Source organism: Microtus pennsylvanicus, chromosome 2 (assembly GCF_037038515.1).
Source record: "Microtus pennsylvanicus isolate mMicPen1 chromosome 2, mMicPen1.hap1, whole genome shotgun sequence".
Classification (NCBI taxonomy): domain Eukaryota; kingdom Metazoa; phylum Chordata; class Mammalia; order Rodentia; family Cricetidae; genus Microtus; species Microtus pennsylvanicus.
The window spans coordinates 39,698,436-39,717,664 of NC_134580.1; the positions used below are offsets into that span (position 1 = coordinate 39,698,436).

At 49.0% G+C, this 19,229-nt stretch overlaps 1 protein-coding gene across 2 annotated transcripts in view; it reads right to left on the minus strand.

Annotated features, from left to right (window-relative positions):
• Ccn4 (cellular communication network factor 4) overlaps window positions 1–19,229 on the minus strand; it is a 30,952-nt gene that overhangs the window by 10,967 nt on the left and 756 nt on the right. For both annotated transcript variants that reach the window (XM_075960883.1, XM_075960882.1), the window contains exon 2: window positions 5,322–5,601. In XM_075960883.1, the coding sequence (XP_075816998.1) occupies window positions 5,322–5,601 (280 nt within the window). The remainder of the gene's footprint in view (window positions 1–5,321; window positions 5,602–19,229) is intronic.

A 19,229-nucleotide genomic window follows, 5' to 3' on the forward strand; every position in this document is an offset into this window, starting at 1 on the left:
ATGCCTGGTGGAGCTGGCTATAGAAACCGGCCTTGCATGGCTTGGGGAATGCTGAGCCAGATTCTACCCTTGGTGCTGTGTGCTCCTTGGGAATAGCATCTGGAACAATCCATAGAGGGTCCTGGGACATCAGGAATGCCCACAGGAAAGAGGCAGTTAGGAGTCTGCTGTTTGCAGGAACTCTGTCCTGTCTGCTGGTGGATTGGTGGGGGTGGTGGCTGATCATAAGGATCAGGACATCTGGCAGGTGCAAACACTGTCAGAACCAGGGTCTCTGTTTTGGGTTTCACAGCATATTTTGTTTTGTAAGGAAACACATTATCCCTTCCACTGTTGTGTATAGTGAAAATAGTCTCAGTAGGGTGACATCAGAGTGCAAGCTGGCCAATAAGGCACAGTTTCAGGGTGTGTGCCTCTCACTGTTGTTATCTTTTCCCGAACATCCAGGAAGCAGGTTCTGGCATGCATCGACACCAGCTCCTGGCCCATGATCTCACTCAGGTCTCCCGATAATGACTTCATCAGGAGAGCTTTGTCTACTGCATTAGGGACAGGAGAGGTCGGGGAGAAGGAGGGATTCATGTGCTCAAATGACGTGAGTGATGGAGCAAGTGAATGACAGAGAGGAGACGCTAAACCCACAGCCTTCTTCCTTCTACCTGACATCAGAAAAGGAGGGAGATGAGGGGAGAGGAAGAAAGAAGTTCAGGCCCAGGAAGAGGAACAGGATGCAAGGAGGCCCCTGAGCCTCAATCACCACACCACATCCTCAAACTCCCGAAAGATGTGTTTGTACATATGTGTACATGTGAGTGTGTAGTCAAATGTATGCTTGTGTATGTATATCTTTGTGCATGCTAGTTTATATATGTGTATGTGTGTGTGTGAGTCTCTCATCTGTGTGTGTTTGTGTGTCTCTTGTCTCTGTGTGTGTATGTGTGTAAGTCTCTCATCTGTATGTGTGCATGCGTATGTGTGTGTATGAGTCTCTTGTCTGTGTGTGTGTATGTGTGTGAGTCTCTCCTCTTTCTGTGTGTATGCGTATGTGTGTGTATGTGTGTGAGTCTCTCGTCTGTGTGAGTCTCTCATCTGTGTGTGTTTGTGTTTCTCTTGTCTCTGTGTGTGTATGTGTGTAAGTCTCTCATTTGTGTGTGTGCATGCGTATGTGTGTGTATGAGTCTCTTGTCTGTGTGTGTGTATGTGTGTGTCTCTCCTCTTTCTGTGTGTATGCGTATGTGTGTGTATGTGTGTGAGTCTCTCGTCTGTGTGTGTGTGTGTGAGTCTCTCATCTCTGTGTGTGTGTATGCATATGTGTGTGTATGCATGTGTGTGTGTGTGTGAGTCTCTCGTCTGTGTGTGTATAGGTAGAAAGGGGACTAAAGCTTATGCTCTGTTCCTATGTGTAAAGATGTCAGTTCAGGGTTCTGGAGTCGCCTGCAAAGCAATCCTATCAGCTCAAAGGAACTAACAGAAAAACCTTTGAAAATGCTGATATCCAGGCCACGTAGCATGAGACAGCCTGAGATGCTGGAACATTGCCTTCCTCAGACTCGATATTCTTCCAGGAGTGTCCAGTGTGCAGTGAAAGTCAAGTACTATTGTGCTCAGAACATGCTATATCTGTAGACTGGCTAATGGGGACACACAGACAGCTGATAGACCTGTCCCAAATAGAGCAAAGGGAGATCAGGGTATATGATGATCATGAATTATCCACAGCAGAGGTGTGACCCCCTCTTCGGGCACATACAGCCTTTGTACCTTATCCCAGGGAACTGGTTTTGGGTGAGGGGAAACAGCCAGCTCCTTTCTAACCTCTCTTAAATGTTCAGGTGAAATATGGCCAGCCTTCTCATAGCTAAAGGGCTTGCAACAGTGAAGCTACCATGCTCCTTTCCTGGGACCCTCAAGCCCTCATCATCTGTGGCCTTGTGAGAGTAGAAACAAGGTTGGAGTCCTGCAACCTCACCTGTATATTGTCTTAAGTTAGTGGGCTGATGGGTGGATAGAGGCACACGTGTGTCAGGGCCCCTAACCTCCACTAGACGCCTACTGTATCTAAGCTTATGACAGCCTGTCCCCATGGATCTCACTCTTCCTCACATTGTCCTTTCTAAGGACACTGAAGTTTAAGAGATTCAGGAGCTTGTCTAACATTGCAGGAGTACTTAGTGGTAGCATTGGGATTCCAGCTCAGGTTGTCTAGCCCCAAGGACCATGCTGAGTTTTCCCTTCCCTCCGTTAGCAATGCAAGGTTGGGTGGTCCTGTAATAAGACCTTCCCCTTACCAAGGATAAGAGTGGATAGGGCTGAGATGCTATTCAGAGTGCAAGTGAAAGCCACAGACACCATTCTCCTGTTTCTCCTTCCCTTGATTTATTGAAGCTCCTCAGGTGTGTGGCCCAAGGTGGGGAGCAGCAAGAGGCAGAACAGGGATCGAAACCTCAAGTCCATTCACCTGTAAACACCATGTTCTCTTCCAACGACCTTTTTGCCCCAGTGCCTGTTCCAGCTGCATTAGGGCAGTGTTTGGGCAACCAAAATAGTGGAGCTTTCTGAAGTCAAGGGCACTGTGCCCATCACCGTGTTTATATTGGCCTAGACACAGTTTTAAAAGTTTCCTTGAACGTAGTTCTAGGGTTTACCAATCACACACAAGCCTAGATTCCTCCTACAGCTGAGCAGTCTAGGCAAGACTAGAGTCACTGTTCTGCCTGGCCTCAGGGCCCAGGAGGGTGACCACTAACAGCCAAAGCTGGCATTTGCTGGCATGCCGACGTCTCTTCTGAGCTCGCTGGGTCCTGTGTGGGGCAGCATTTTGATGACTTGTTTTGCACTCGCCTTGTCTTGGCCTTAATTCTCTGCAAATCTCCAGATGGCTTTAGCCTGTCCTGGAGATTTGCATGACCACGTGCTGACGGACTGTCTGCTCGGGAGATGCTCTTTTCCCCCCGGCTGCCACTCTGCGCTTTCTTTCATGCTCTGCCTTGCTTCTTGTATTTGGGCCTCATGAATTCTGACATTACGTCATATTTATGGGGAAATGCTTGTGGGACACCAGTGAATTGTATGTATATGTGTTTACAGATGCAAGATGTGTGCATATGTGTGTGTGCACGCGCACATGCATACGTGTGTGTGTGTGTATAGCATGCACCTGATGTGTGTCTGTGAGAGTGCTTGTGCTGAGGCTCATGGGTGAGAATGTTGGGATGAAAGAGTTAAGAGCTGGAGTTGGACATGACAGGGCTCTGTGGAGGCTTCCTTTACACACTTAACAATGGGCTGGAGCATTTCGAGTCCCCGTAACGCCTGGTTAACTGTATTTATTTCAATGTCTGTAAACCCACATGGCCAGGGAAGTGATAGGAAATGGATAAACCTTTTGAATCCTTCCTTAAATCAAGGCGTTTGTGTATTTTTTCTTAAATTAATGGAAAGGAACTGTATCAAGGTTCCTGGTGGCAGGGAGCTAAGGAACTGTAGTGGTTGGGAGTGGGACCTGCAATTGGAGGCTGTGAGGGTGGGGTGGGGGTGGGTGGTAAGCAGGGAAGACAATCTCTGGGTCCATGAGACAATGTCTATAAGGGGGCAAGATCCCATTATAGCTTTGGAGATTAGTATAATCACGGTGAACTGAATTACCTTTCAAATGACCTTAGGGATAGCTGCTAGCCAGGAGAGGAATTATTAGCTGCTCCCATAGGCCTGGTCTCATGGGTGATTCCAGCACAGGGAGACTTGCTAAGTCTCCCTGCGTTATGAAAAAAGGTAGATGACTATTTAATGCTGGTCTTGAGAACCAGCAAGCAGAGATCACCTGGAACTCAAGGGTTTATTTAAACTGGCCTGGGCTGGTGTGCAGGAAACACATCTTTAATTAATGTACTGGGTGATTATGTGCAGGCTATGGCGCAAGTCTTCTTTGAACAGTTTTGTGGCATTCACAAAAAAATCTCCAGAAAGTGGAGAAACACAGGAGAGATGGGGGAAGCAAGGCATTGAGAAGCCTAAGGTGTAAATGTAAATGAATGGAGACAAGGCAAGAAAGAAAAGAGCCACAAAGGAACCAGGAGGCTCAGGTAGGGTTTACTGACGTGGGTCATGTGCACAGTCCTCATCAACAACCCGCACAGGAATCTAAAGTGTTGGGTAGAATGAGGGGCTGCACTGTCTATGAACAGAGAGTGGGGAAGGGGTAGATGATATGGAGGAGTCCTGATTCAATACTTCTGGAAGAGGGCTTCCTGTATGAATGAGACTTTGAGGAACCTTTCCTGTCTCAGGCTATTGTTCATCATCATGCTGGTCTGCGCCATTTGGCAAGCGATGCTCAGAGAATTCAGACTAAGAACACAGGAGTCCAGAGTGAAGCAGGAGGTGATGAAGTCTCAGAAACACTGTCTCTATGAACAGTAGCAGGAACAGGGGACACAGAATGGACTGCGTGAAAAATAAACAACAGTCTTCCTCCAAACATAAGGATACTATACAGACCAAAATCAAAGAAAAACAAAGGCAGGTAGGAACAGTAGGAAGAGCAAAAGGCACTATGAGAAGGGGGAGGTCAAACACGTACACTGCTTAGGTTCCAAGGAACAGAGAGAGTAATAAATAGTCATGATTATACAGCCAAAAATCAGAAGAAGGACATTTGGAAGATAACAAAGGTATCTGACAGCATCAGGAGCTTAGCCATTAACTAACATGTAGGGATATTAATAAATGATCCAAAATTAGTATAGCAAACCAATTAAGATCTAGCAGAAGACATTGCTATGTCGTGATGACTTTTTTTTTTTCGTGATGGCTTTTAAAATAAAGGGTTAGCAACTTAAAAGTAATGGTAGTAACTGGGAAAGCATGGCTCCCAGGAAACAGGGACTGCAGGCTGCCAGCTTTCATTATTCCATGGCCACTGGCTTTTTAAAGCATATTACTAAGCATTTTAATTTAAAGGATCACTAAAATATCTGTAGTATGGCAGTGATTCAATGTCATCAGAGAGGCCATTGGGCATCTATTGCAGAGTCCTATCTACCGAGGGAACAGAACCAGGCTTGAGTATTTCTTGGCAGAACTCCCTTCCTTGGGGAAAATGCTTCTAATACGGAAGAGAGCAAGACACAATGAGATCTTAGGGAGAAGAATAACACAGTCATTGGTCTCTCCCCAGGATGATCCTCCTGTGCCTTCTAAATGTGGACAGGGTTGGAGCATGCTTCCTACCAAGCTAAACCTGACCAGATGAGCGGCTGTGGGTGCTCGTGGGCCAGAGCTGGGGCGAGGGGCAGTCGGAAGATATGGAGGCTCTCACTTACGTGCACACACTCCTATTGCGTACCTCGGCCAGTCCCCACTGTAATCGCAGTAGAGGCCCCGGTGCGGGTCACAGATGGCAGCCTCTGTGCAGTTGTCCCCGAGCTGCTGGGCACATATCTTACAGCATTCACAGCCATCTGTGATAAGGCTGACACCCAGTGGGCAGCGAGGTGGAGACTGTGGGCATTCACAGGGCCACTTGCAGAACTCGGGGCGTGTAGTTGCGACCTCCGGTGGCACTGGAGTGAAAGTCATGGTTGTGGGGGTCGGAGAGATGACCTGTGGAGGAAGGGGAGAGATGGAAAGGGGTTGTTGAGTCCAGGGTTCCCAAGCCCAAATGACTGCAGTTGACTTTCCATCTTCATTATGTTTAGGTTCTTTCACAATTGGCTTCCATACGATCAATAGACAAACATCTATTTCTTTCAATAAAGCCAGTAAGATTAAGGGGCTCAAAGTTTAGAGAGGTCAAAACAATTCCCAGCCTGTAAAGTGCTGGGGCCTGGTAGCCCACGGTGGTTCCTTCTTTCCTTGGTGTCTCAATAGCCCCAGGAGTATGTGTGGTGGCACTGAGTTCCAAGAGAGGGAGCCCAGGATTTAGGCAGTGCAGACATGTTGATAAGTTTTGCTGCAGGGGAGTTGCCCACAACTCACAGCTATTGCTTCCTGCTGTAGCCCCAAGTTCTTCCTCCACTGAATCTTCTGTGCCTGGTAGAGTCAGATGGTGCTCCTGGGTGTGTGCGTGCATCTGTCTGTCCGTCTCTGTGTGTGTGTTTGTGTGTATGTGTCGGTGTTCATGTATGACTGCATGCATGGATGTGCACATGCCTTTGTGTGTAGTAGGCCTGCATGCATGTTGATGTGTGTGTGTGCATGTGTGTTGGTGTGCATGCATGCATGCATGGGTACGCACATGCCTTTGGGTGTAGTATATTTGCATATATGTTGATGTGTGTGTGTGTGTGTGTGTGTGTGTGTGAGTGTGTGTGTGTGTGCCAGAGGGACTTCTTCAGCTGTTTTCTTCGGGTGTTGCACACCTTGATTTTTGAGATAGGGTATCTCATTGTTCTGGCACTTGCTGATTTAGCTAGGGTGGTTGAAATCAACCTTAGGTTTCTGCCTGTCCCCATCTCCCCCAGTGCTGGGATTACACCACACCTGGCTTTTCACAGGGGTTCTACGGATGGAAATCAGATTTTCCTAGTGTTTGCTGAGCCCTTTACTGACTGAGATGTCTCTCTAGTCCCAACATGGCTCCTCGCTGAGTTCAAGTTTAGAAGACTAGCTCTTCACTGTAGTTGACACATAAGTCTTAGTAGGCAGGGCCACCTAGATGCAGCCACAGATTTATAGCCTCAGCTCATTGCAGCTCTCTCTTCCCTGGCCCTTAGGAGAGACAGCTGGGCTCTGTGACTCAAGTAAAACGGATGGAAAAGGGGTCTTCATTTTTTATTCAAAGCAAACTCTTTATTTCTCCTGCCTGCACTTCTCTTCAGCAGCTGCATGCCATCCTATCCCCCAGCCTACAAGTTCATGTGGCAAACAGAAGAACAGGACAGCTGGGAAGGAAAACTAAGATCCCAGTGCATCTTGTCCTGGATAACAGGCAGGTGGAAGGACCCTGGTGTCCAAGCATAAGATGCTCGCACCTCTGTAATCCAGTCACCTGCCCACCGAGGACCCATCTGGGTTCCTTGACATGCACTGAAAGAGACTGAAGCCTGAAGGGTGGAAGAGAATCAGCTGCACTCTGCAGTTATTTCCAGGCTCTTTCAGCCATTCATCACATGTCTGGTGAGCTAGCATATAGAATGTCTCTATGTTTTAGACACTTGAAGATTTAGTAGGCCCTTTACTTTTTCGAAGTTCATGCAGGAGTTATGGATCATAATGTAAGACTATGGTTGCTGTGAAGAGTACAGAGAAGCTGTCTGGAACTTGGGACAAGAACAGCTCTTGCTAAAGAGGACCAGAGATGCCCTGCTGTGTTAGTCCGACCGGCAGGTTCTGAACGCAGCGGCACAAGTGCATACAGACTGATGCAAAGGAAAGAAAACACCGAAGGCCAGCAAGGCAACTATAGTGGACCTGTAGCAACTGTAACCTTGATTTAAGGCATCTGGGTAGGGAAGAGAGGAAGGCCTTATCAGACTTAATGAGAACCACTGGGCAGTGCCTGGGCAGGCAAAACTAACTTTGGGCCAAGTCTTGGCTCTTGGTGCCATCTAGTGGTGATAAGGCTTCCCGCTATTCCAAGCAAGAAGCACACTGCCATCCTTCTGCCCCCAGGCTACTCCAGGATTATCTGGGGTGTAAGACTACAGGCCAGAAGTTAGTTCGGACTCCCACTGATCCACCCTCCATGACATACAGGGACGCACAGATGACTGGTAGGGGACTTCTGCCCCTGAAGATAGACAGTTCAGACAGAAACGCACACCAGCTCTTTGGCTAATGAATCCACTCATTGTTACTGAACATCTACAGTGTGCTGTGCTCTGTGATGGGTTTAGTGGAAGCAGCATTGCATAGAGTCCCTCTCTTCCTTAACACATACCCAGTGCTGATACAAGGATGATAATTGCAACAAGGTGGTCACGCTACAGTGACATCATTCACTCATTCTTCCTGTTTGTTGACTCAGCACAACGCTAGCTTTTACTTTACACTGGGTACCAGGCTGGGTGCTGAAGTGTGTGTGTGTGTGTGTGTGTGTGTGTGTGTGTGTGTGTGTGTGTGTGAACAAACAGGCATACCTGACTTCAGGAGTAGAGAGAAGGAACGTGGAAGTGTACAAGGTTGGGCCAACTTCTCCAAGGAGTGCCAAGGCTCTAGAAATCATGAAACCATGATGGAAGAGTAAAAATGGACCCAGTGGAAAGAAGGGGGCAGGGGACTGAGTCCTGAGTTGGTGGCACGCAGTGTCCTGAGCTCAGCAGCGTGTGTGTCAGTCAGCGTGGATGTGAAGAGGCAAAAGCTGATTGGCTGCTGATGCCCACTGAGTACGCTGGCCAAGAATAGTCCTGAAGGCCTCACTCACTAAGAGATTTTAGCAGGAGATGCTTGGGGCAGATGTGGGCTTGGAGCAAACACTGAGCCTTTGTGCCAGGCCTTTGCTTGTCGTCATTCCTGTGGCTGAGGAATCTCTATCTGAGGCTCAGTCTGCTCCTCTGAAGTGGCATTCTTATGCCTGAGGGAACAACTTTATGCTATAGCCCCCAGCTGTTCAGCCTGTTCCCTGAGAGCCACCTTCCTGAGGACACTTGGGACCAGCATCAAATGGGCTCTCTGCTACTCAGACTACCTCATTTTCCCCATGGCAACAGGCATATCATTTGTATTTTATAGATCAATGAGATGACTAGAACACCTAGCTATCTCAGAACAGGGATTAGAACTCATGTCTGCTGGATTTAGTAACTTTCCCACTATTGTGCATGAAGGGAGAATTTCTTGATGGAAGAAACTAGCTGAAAGACATTCTGGATAGTGTCTGGGGAGGCAACCCTGGAGCTGGTGCAATGTCTTAGTCAATAAATCTGATGACCTGAGCTCAACCCGTGGAGTCCACGTATGAAAGACAGACATGGTGGCATTCATCTGTGATCCCAGAACTTTTATAGTGAGATGGCTGGTGAAGAGAGAAGGATTTCCCTGAAGCCTGTGGACCAGCTAGCCCCAAATGTGTAGAAGAAAGAGACTACTTTCTGTCTTAGCAAGATGGAAGGAGGGGACCAACTTCTGAAATCTGTCTTTTGGCCTGCACACATGTACAGTCTGATGCTAAATAAAAATGAATAAACAATTAAAAAACTAAATAGCTGGCAATTATGGGGGCAAAGATCAGGCCCCACAGAGCTGGGCACACAGTAGGTATTAATATGCCCGTGCCAGCAGAAAAGATGAACTAATGTACATTTCCCTGCCTTCCCCTGTTTTATTGTGAATAAACACACACACACACACACATACACACATACACACACACACATACACACACACATACACACACACACATACACACACACACATACACACACACACATACACACACACATACACACACACACACACACATTTTTGAGGTTTCTACAGCTAATATCGATGGAGTGCTCCTTGTAGCATTGTTACACACACTAGCTCACAAACTGCCTAACATATTAAAAAGGGGGCTGCTGATTTTCCTCAGAGTGGTGAGGAGCTGGGCCCTCAGAGAACCTTGGTGACCTGACAATTGATCTGTAGATGGTCACCTAGGGAGTAAGGGATGGGACCAAGCTGCTCTATGCCCAAAGCTCTAGAAAAAATGCTTTATATTATTATTATTTGTGTGTGTGTCTATATGTGTGTATGCCACATGTGTGCAGGTGCCCATGGAGACAAGAAGAGGGTATCTGATCCCCTGGAGCTAGAGTCATAGGGGATTGTAAACTGGTGGACATGGATTCTGGGAACCAAACTCTGGTCTTCTGGAAGAGGAACAAGTGCACATAACTTCAGAGCCGGCTCTCCAGCCTTTTCCCTGAAGGTTTTAAGCAATTAACTCAACTGCCCATGTAATAAACCCAGCACGAGGACTGTGGTGGCCAAAGAGAGCAGGACTTGATGAGCCTTGTACTCAGAATGCAATCAGCAAGCCCATTGCTGTCCTGTGGAAGCAACAGGCATGCAGGCAAGCTCAATAATTTGCAAAGATTAGTCTCACATGGTCTGGGAGTATGGCCCTAGGTGAGGTGGGAGGAAGGGGAGAATCTCCTGGTGACCCCCCCCCCCAAAAAAAGAAGCAGCCCCTTGTGCTCTTTAAGCTGTCATAGGATCCTCCAGTGGCACCCTCCTTTTGGGAGATATTGCCCTGGACCCATAAGACCATCTTCCTACACTCTTAATTTTCTTGGGATTCTGCCCCTGCTTTTCTGAGCATGAACTCTGTGCTCTCCCCAGAGATCTGGCTCTCATCCTCTTACAGCTCACAGGGCCAAGTGCCTACTCTGAAAGTAGGCAGGATGATCTGTGCAGACACAATGTTACTTGCACCCTGTGTTACTCTTAAGGAAGAAAGAGAAAGTAAATCAGCAAGTAAGGAGAATGCTGGCTAAGAAGGACAGAGACAGGAATAAATAAAAAATAAAAAAAAGGCTTGGTCTTTCCAAGCTGAAGTTGCTCACATAAAACTTCTTTTACAATGTGCTTCTGGCACCAGACCCTGCAGATGCTACCGTGTTAATGGGAAGACAAGGACAAAGTGGCATGCCCAAGATGCTGCCCAGACCGAATGCACAGCACATGCTCAGTCATAGCTGGCCTACCCAGCTCCATGGCTGCTGGCCTGCCTGCCTTCTCCACTCTGAGACCCTCTCCACTGCCTGCTCAGGGGTCTTTAGCAGGAGCAAAGCCCAACGGAACTAACTTCCTGGACTTTCTTGCCCACCAAAAAGAATCACTTTGACAACCAGAGTCAACTGACAACCCATTACTGCCCCCAGAAACCCAAACTTAGGCCACTGGAGAGGAGGCTGTGCAGGAAGGCAGCTCTGGCTAGTTCAGAATGCAGCCACCACCAACACAGATGCCCTGTTCCCAGTTGAATTTTCTGGATTCTTTTAGACAGGCCTACAGCCTGAGTTGGCCTGTAGTCCTTGTGATTCTTAAGAGGGTAGGAACAATGATTTGAGAATAACGGGTGGGGGCTAGGGACAGGGCAGAGCTTTGGGTCACCTTCCTTCTTTAGCATTTGGTTCTTGTGACGCCTAAGCCTTGTGCACAGTATAAAGTGCCTCAGAGGGCCCTACACAGAGCCATCAGACACAGCTGGGGGACATACATCATTATTTTACCTCTCAGGACAAAACACGGTGAAGCAATGGATAGAACTTCATTATAGCCCTTGAGAGTTTGTTAAAGTGCCTGAAAATAGCTTTGTGGCAATGTCCCTAAGAGTCACACACTTCTGGACAAAGGGGATAATTGGTAGGCAGGGTGAAATCTTACATCATACTTACAGGAATGCCTAAGCTGACTGGAGTTGAGAAGGAAAATCCAGCACCGTGGGAAAGCCTGCATGCGCATTTTTGATGTGCTGTTTACAGGTGAGCAGTGAGTAAGGGCAGGGCAGCATGGTCTATCATTCTAGATGGAGCCAGAAGCGAAGTCCATCCTCTTGGCGGCACACAATGGGATTGCTTCATTGTTTTATGAAGGTGCCCATTAGAGACATAGGATCAGAAAATGCAATCCTGTCTAGGTGGAAAGGACCCTACAGGAGACCCAGTGATGTCTATCTCTCCTTTCTTAGGGTATGAGTGGTCCGATGGTAAGAAGACACAGAGAAATGAGGGGACCTCACGTGATAACCTCCCATCCTCGCCACTGCCAGGGTTGGGCACTGGGGGCTGTCATTCCGTCTGAACTCTCCTCCTTATTTGTAAAAAAGTGGTAGTGGCAGGGCCCTTCATCAGTCCTGATGAGGAGTTTCAGTCCCATCTCCAACAAAAGAAACAAAGGCTCAGAGAGCTGAAGGAACTCATTTGAGGTCTCACTGCCCGTGAGTCATGTCTGACCCTAGTGTCTCCCCAGAGTATGCACTTGTCTTTGCTAGCTGCCCCCTGATGGAACATCTAGGCATAGCATTCCAAAGGTTTCGCCTGGGCTCTCCAGCCTCTCCTGCTGTTCTGTGAGCATTGCCCAAGTGTGCCCCTGGAACCTGTGGGTACTCAGAAGGCTTCCCCTTGCTGTGCAAATGGATGTGCAATTTGTCATTGCACCACACCTTCATCCATCCAGGTTCATTCATTTGTTCTTTCCCACGACACTTATGCACTAAGTCTCTACTGACTGCCTGGAACCTGAAGGGATAAAGCGTGGACCACTGCAGTATTGTAACCCAACAGGGATAATCCTTGGTCCCAAAGGGCCCCAGAAGAGGAGAGAATGGCTACATCCATTCATCCCACAAGGGGAAACCTCCCACATGCCCACAGGTTCCAGGGCTTACTTGGGCAATGCTCAGGGAATAGCAGGACAGAATGGAGAGCCTGGCCGAAGCCTTTGCAATGCTGTGCCTAAATGCTCCACCAGAGGTCAGTGTGGAGGCAGGAATGGTAGCGCACACCTCTAAGGACCTCTAAGTGATGGGGTTGTGGGGAGCGTGTCTCCCTGCCTAGAAGCAGTTTCCGAAAAGAGAGTCTCTGGAGGAGGTGAGCGATAGGGTGGGCCTGGGCCCAGGCTGTGGCATGTAGTACAGGAACCTGTGGGTCTCACTGCCTTGTTGCATTTCTGGTTTTTTGAATGATGCTACTTTTCCAGAGCCTTGTGGGAGCTTCAGGACATCTACTCACTTAGACTACTGTGTGGGAGGATCTTGGCTCCAAGCCTTGAGGCCCGAGCCAGGCATGAGTGGCAGGTCCTTCCCCCTCCCAACACAGCCTTGGACCCCCAGGTTGCACATTCAAGAGGGTTTTCAGGGAGGAAAGTCGCCCCAAGTCTTTATGCCAGCTGGCTAGGGATCAGGACAAGGAATGCGAAAGACTTTGTAATCTTCTTCCCATCCATTTTACACACTGCATTTTGGGAGGCCTCTGGCAGAACAGGGCAGTTGTGTGTGGAGAGGATAAAGGGAGCACGAGATAAAGATGTTTCCAAACTTACAGTACTCATTCATTCATTCTTCAAATGTACAGAGGCAAGGCATGGTGAACAGTATTGTAAACCTAGGCCTGGAGAGGCAGAGATAGAAGGACTGTGAGTTCTAGGCTGGCCTGGAATGTGTATCAGTGCTCAATCTCAAAAGCAAAGGACAGAGTACTTAGAAGCTCTATTAACCTCCAGGTACAACAATACATGCTCACTCTTCTTCCTTCTGAGGAGACAAATGTGTGAAAAGGACCAAAGGAGGAGTGAAAGCAGCCACAGCCTGGCTACGGCCACCTCAGGGCTTCTAGGAAGAGGTGGTTTCTTTTGGGAGTTTTAAGAAAAATCACAATGAAACTGGGCAGTGATGGTGCACACTCAGAAGGCAGAGACAGGCAGATCTCAGAGGTCAAGACTCTTGATTTGGTAGCAAGTCTGGAAGCCATTAATTGTTGTCTTGGCCTCTTAGCTACTTGGTCGGGTCCTCTTTCAACCTTCCTTGTCCCTCCCCAGCAAGCCACCTCCACTTTAGAAAGGTCCTTGGTCACCCCTTCCTGTCCATCCTCCTCATGTGCAATCTGCCTAGCCCCCACTAGGACTGGCCTGGCTTTATGAGTCACTGTGAACTTGGCCCTGAGCATCCATGCTGTGCTGGAATAGTCACTGACAGACCATTAGGGGTCATGCCAGACCAGGAAGCAACCTAGCATTAGCTACGCCTGTGGAAGACTCAGCACGTGCAAAGGCTTAAGGAGCTCACGTGTCTTGAGAATTAAGAGGTGTTTAGCTTCGTAGGAGTACAGGGTCTGAGCAGAGGAGAGGTCTTCCATGGGGTGAGGCCAGTGCCGTTTCAGTTGGGCGATGTGATTCCCTTTCCCCGTGACAAGGATAAGATTTATTGGGTTGTCTGTAGCTTTACTTGGAGATGCGAGGAAGGGCTCCTGGAGGTGTCCCAAGTAGGTGCCACTTGTGGCATGGAGGGACAAGGCTGGGATGGAAGAACAACCAGAATATGTATACAGAATGGAGAATTGGGGAAATGACTTGGGAAATAGTTTTTAAAATGAACAAGGTAAACCAGGTGGTGGTGGTGGTGTACCTTTAATCCCAGTACTCAGGAGGCAGAGGCTCTGTGAGTTCAAGGCCAGCCTGGTCTACAGAGCAAGTTTCAGAACAAGTTACAAAGTTACAAAGAAACCCCTGTCTCAAAAAAAAAAAATTGAGCAAGGCAGTCATGAAGAATGAGTCTGAAAAACATCTATGGGCGGAAAGAACTGGTTAAGGGCCCTGCTATGCCCACCAAGATGGTGGGACCCGACCCCCCCCCCCACACACACAAGGTCAGATTGGGCTAGCTGTGGTCAGGACAACAGGGAACAGCTGTAAATTTATGAAGAACACAGGGATTGGAGAAACAGCCCTGGGACCTGGAGAGAGGAACATGACCATTAACTCCAACTAGGGACACTGGTTTTGGCAGCAAGATTAGCAATTCTCTGCAGGAAGGCAGTAATACCCCCACCCTACCCCTGCCCAATACCAACTGTGAAGATTAGCCAGTACAAGTCCTGCAATTTGTTCGGTGGTCACTCGACCCCAGAAATGAACATGTGGATTCCAGGCAGCTTCCGCAGGAAGCAAGTTGAAGAGTCAAGTTCAACCTCTCCTTGCTTCCAAGATGAGAAAATGAACATAGGGAGGGGAGTGATATGCATAGCGTCGCACGGCAATTGTGCTAAAGACAATGTTCAGGTTTAGCTTTCTTAAATATTCCTCTTTCCTGCGAGCCCCCTCAGAACTCTCCAGCCCTGGCGAAGCTCACAGTCCACTTTCCTTCTCTTCATTCGTAGACTGGAGTCAGAGACCCTAGAGGAGCCCTTAGATCTTGGTTCCTGTCCTCCCACTCCCTGCCCCCAGCATATGGGCAACAGCCCAGACCTCGCCTGGACTTGCCTCCAGATCCCAGCCTAGTGGGCGGGCCAAGATCAAATCGCATCCCTGGAATGTCCATTATCCCTTTCAGAGGCCCAGTTTCTCCCTCTTCCACCTTCTTCCTCCCTCCAGGCTCCTTCTCTTTTTCGTGTATGGAAAAGAGGAGGAGGAGGAGGAGGAGGAAGCAGTGGGGAGGAAGGTAGAGGAGAGAGGATGAGGAAGGGGAGCTCTGGCCAATGAATGTCAGGATATCAGCATGTGAACACAGAATAATTTATCTCATCCTTTGTTTTAAAGTCCAAAGCAAGCTTGAGTTATCAGGAAATCGTCTTCCAGGCAGGCATCACGTTTCCTTAACAACCTAATGCAGACCCCATGCTGGTGTTCCTGCTTCCCAATAGAACAAGCAAGAGGATGGGCTGTGAGTCCTACAGTCAGAATGGAGGGGCTATTGCCCTGACTCAGCTTTTTGAGACACATACACCCTACAAGCATCCTTAGTATTTCCGCCACCATCATTATCACCGTGATCTCTCTCACCATCACCAGAATTACCATCAACACCTTAGTTCCCGTCCTCACCATCTTCCTGATTTCTGCTGTCACCACCATCTGTATCACCACTACCTCACCATCATCACAATACCGATATCACCACCATCGCTATGGTCACCATTACCGTCATTACCGCTATTGTCACCACCAGCAGCATTATGTCGCCCATTTCCCTCTCTTGCACAGTCCCCTGGAGTCCTCACTGACTTGGCTTTCAGGGCCAGAGATTTGGCTAACAGGCCTTAGAAAATTCCCGGCTCTGAGCCCTGGATAGCAGATACCTGTCCTGCTCTGTACATGCGTGGTAGGGTAGTGAGCCCAGTCCCCCTAGTGCCTGTACTCCTGGACTAGAGGTCTGCCTGAAGTCTGGGTCTTCACTTGCTTGGGATCCAGCATTGCTGCTGGGACAATGGGACCGTTTGCTGAGTCTTCAGGCCTCATGTGGTTGCCCGCTACTCCTTCCCTCCATCTTCTCCACACACCCACCATCCCTGGAATCTAGTGTGAATCTTTACAGGGACAATGCTGCACCAGGGATCCTTTTCCCCAGGACGCTAGGCTTCTAAACCTGGCTCAGAACCCTCCGAATTGACCCCTCCTCACCATACCCAGTACCCTTGTGTCCATTTGCAAACCACAGACAGACTTTTCTAGCAGTTATAACAAAAGGAATCAGAAGCAGGTGAAACTGACTTCCATTGTATGTTTTGTTAAACCCAAAGCACAGTCTAAACATATCCAGTCAACAGGAGTCAGGGTAGGAGTTAGAACATCTGCTGCCCTGGATTGTCTCCACTGATGTGCTATCCAATGGACCACTCAGTGTGATTTTGGGGGACCAGTGGCTGCAAAGTGCAGTGAGTGAGTGTCTGGACCACAGCACACTCTGTCTTCTCAGTGAGCAATGTTCCAATGCATTGGTCTACATGGAGACTAAAGCCCCGTGTCAGAACTGAGTGGGCCATCCTTATTCTCCAGGGACTGGCAAGTAGGCCATCCATGGTATGCTGACCATAACAGCTCACATGCCAAAGCATAACTCTGAAATCTTACAGTCACCCGCCCAACCCTTAGTGGCTTCTATGGCTTTGGAAGCCTAGCTGTGGCTATGAATCCTTCCTTTGCTCTCAGTGGAGCCATTTTGGGGAGAGTTTTGTGGTTTGTGGGAGATAGTGGGGCACCAAGCACTCTTGGCAGCTTCCTGTTCAGTTGTCTTAGACAGAGTTGTCACTAAATCCTGTGTTGTATGTTGTGTGGGTTTGCCAAAGGACCAGAGGTCTGTCCAGCCCAAAGGTGGGGCACATGACTGTCAATGGGGTAGGGAGCCCTCCTGAGACCCATCCCTGAATAAATGCCATACGGGGTGGGGAGGAGCAGAGGGAAACTGACTGTCAGAAGCCTTCCCATAGCTCCCTGACAAGCCTGGGGTGGAGCTGAGCCAGGCAGAGACTAAAAGGCACTGCAGGGCTCTGATCTGGAGGTAAGGGTGGGAGGAGCTGCAACTCACACCACTGCTCTGTATATGGAGACTGTCTGTGGGTCCTGCCCAATTTCTCATTTACAGGGAAAATTTCAACACACGCCCAGGTCCCTGATATTCTGGGAACAGAGAAGAAGTTTGCATTCCCTACCCAAGCAATGAGTTCTTTCCCTTACCCCACCCCACCACCGTCTCTCTCTTACACACACACACACACACACACACACACACACACACACACACACACACAAATTGTGTGAACAGCCTACACATATGGACAGGAAGAGAGGAGAAGATTCAGCCAGTTGCAGAACCTGCATCTCAGTCTATTCATCCTGAAAGACATTGCCTTGTCCCCTCCCATCCCTCATTCCAACACATGTGTGGATGTCTCCAACCTCCAGCCACACCAACCTGCCAGTTCTTCTGGGGTCTAGCCTACATGTGTTCCATTTCAGCACAAGGACGCAGAGCAGGGTAAGACTTCATTGAAGAAGACTGTTTCTAAGTTCAATGTCATATTCATAGACTGTTAGTTGTGTGGCCTTGGGTGATTTACCTAATCTCTCTGAGCTTCAGCTTTTGCATCTCCATAGGAAGATGGTTGCATTTTGTTATTACTGTGACAGGAATTTCAGAGATGCTGAGCATCAAAAGATGTTGGTGGTACCTAAGCAAGTCTTCTCTCTCCGCACAGGCATGGCACATGGGTGGGAATTACTGGGAACACAGTCCTTGGGAAGGCTCACGTACTCTCCCTCCTTCCTCCTAGCCGGTGGGCAGTCAACACTTGTCCAAGCGAAAGAAGAGGTAAAACAAACTGTTCCTCACCCCAAGTGTCAACAGCAACACTGCCGTACGTAGCGGGCTTGGTATCTGAGCTCAGGCTGTGTCTCCTCCCTTTAAGATGGCCCCTCCCCAGCTGGCCTCCCCTTCCTTCCATGCACATCAGATAGTCTCCCTCCCAGCCCACTTCCTCGAAGTCTTCTTGGCAATTCTCACTTCCCACATACTTTTCCTTCCATATGGCCAGTGAGCATCATTCTTTCCACGGGGCTCCCTGGCCTCTTGCTGGACTTGAACTCCTTTTCTGTATTATTTCTGGAGGATGCCATGTGTGGAATTTGGCCACAAAGCCAGGCACTGGCTTCTGGGCAGATCCCAGCTCTTTACTGTTAAGGGTACCGTGTCAGTGGATACGGGTTTTGAGGCCGTCCGGGAACCCCAGACCTTTGTACTAAGAGGCCTCAGATTCCCTAAAAGGATGGGGTGGGTAGCTTGGGAGCTTTTGCTGGAAGCACCCCCTGCTACTACCATGTCCCTCCAGACCCCAGATCTCTCTGCTGAGATCCCCTGAAAAGCTCTGATTCTGTCCCCCACTGTCTGGCAGTCAGAAGAGCTCTGGCAGCAAGGGAGCAGGCCGCAGTGTGGGACTTACCATAAGCTTCTCCTCCCGTGCCCTCACCCTGACTCTGACCAGTTCTCCATCCACACCCAGCCCTCCCAGGCCCAGCCACCTGTAGGCCCACACCCAGTCACATCCAGGCCTGAGGCAGAGGCAGGCATAGTTCCTTCCTTCCTGGGCTCCAGACTAGGAGATGTTGGGAGTACTGTGAGTGGAGACACAATGACACAGTGTCTGACCCTGGCCACTTACTCATCCTGACCCTGGGCAAGTCCCGAGTCATGCCAAACCTCTGCTTCTTTCTGGCCATCCTTTGTGGACAGAGTTGGTATTATGATCGCTATTATTGTTATTGGTAGGGTTAGGTGCTGGCACCCACAAGCACCATGCTAGAGGGTTAGAGGACTTGGGTATAAACTGGACAGGTTTATTCCATGCATGCAACACCTTAGGGTGCCTGTTACCTAGTCCCAGTCAGGTCTGAGCTTCACTGGAAATGGACTGAGCCTGTGTACACATAGGCAGGTAGCTAACCCTGACTCCAAGTCCCCTCAATGAATAGGCATGACAGCCCCCCAAAAAAACCCTTGGCATAATTCCATGGCAATAGTCTTGCTTCTTTCTCCCACGGTTCTTGGCTCTCATGTGGGCCTCAGAATCAGTGCTCACCCTGCCGCCCCAGGCTGCCTCCCTTCTGCCTAGCATCCACCTCACTGCCCCTAGCAGCTTTCCCCCTTGCCCAGCCACACCCCCACCCCCAATCCTGCTCTGCTCCAGTAAGCTTCCTACTTTGCCACGTGTCTGCTTCCCCTGGCTCTTGAGGGTGCAGACTGCTGTTCTTCCCTCTGGACCCAGGTGGGAGAGAAGCCTCTAGAACCCTTCTGGGAATGGCAGGATAGGAACACACTC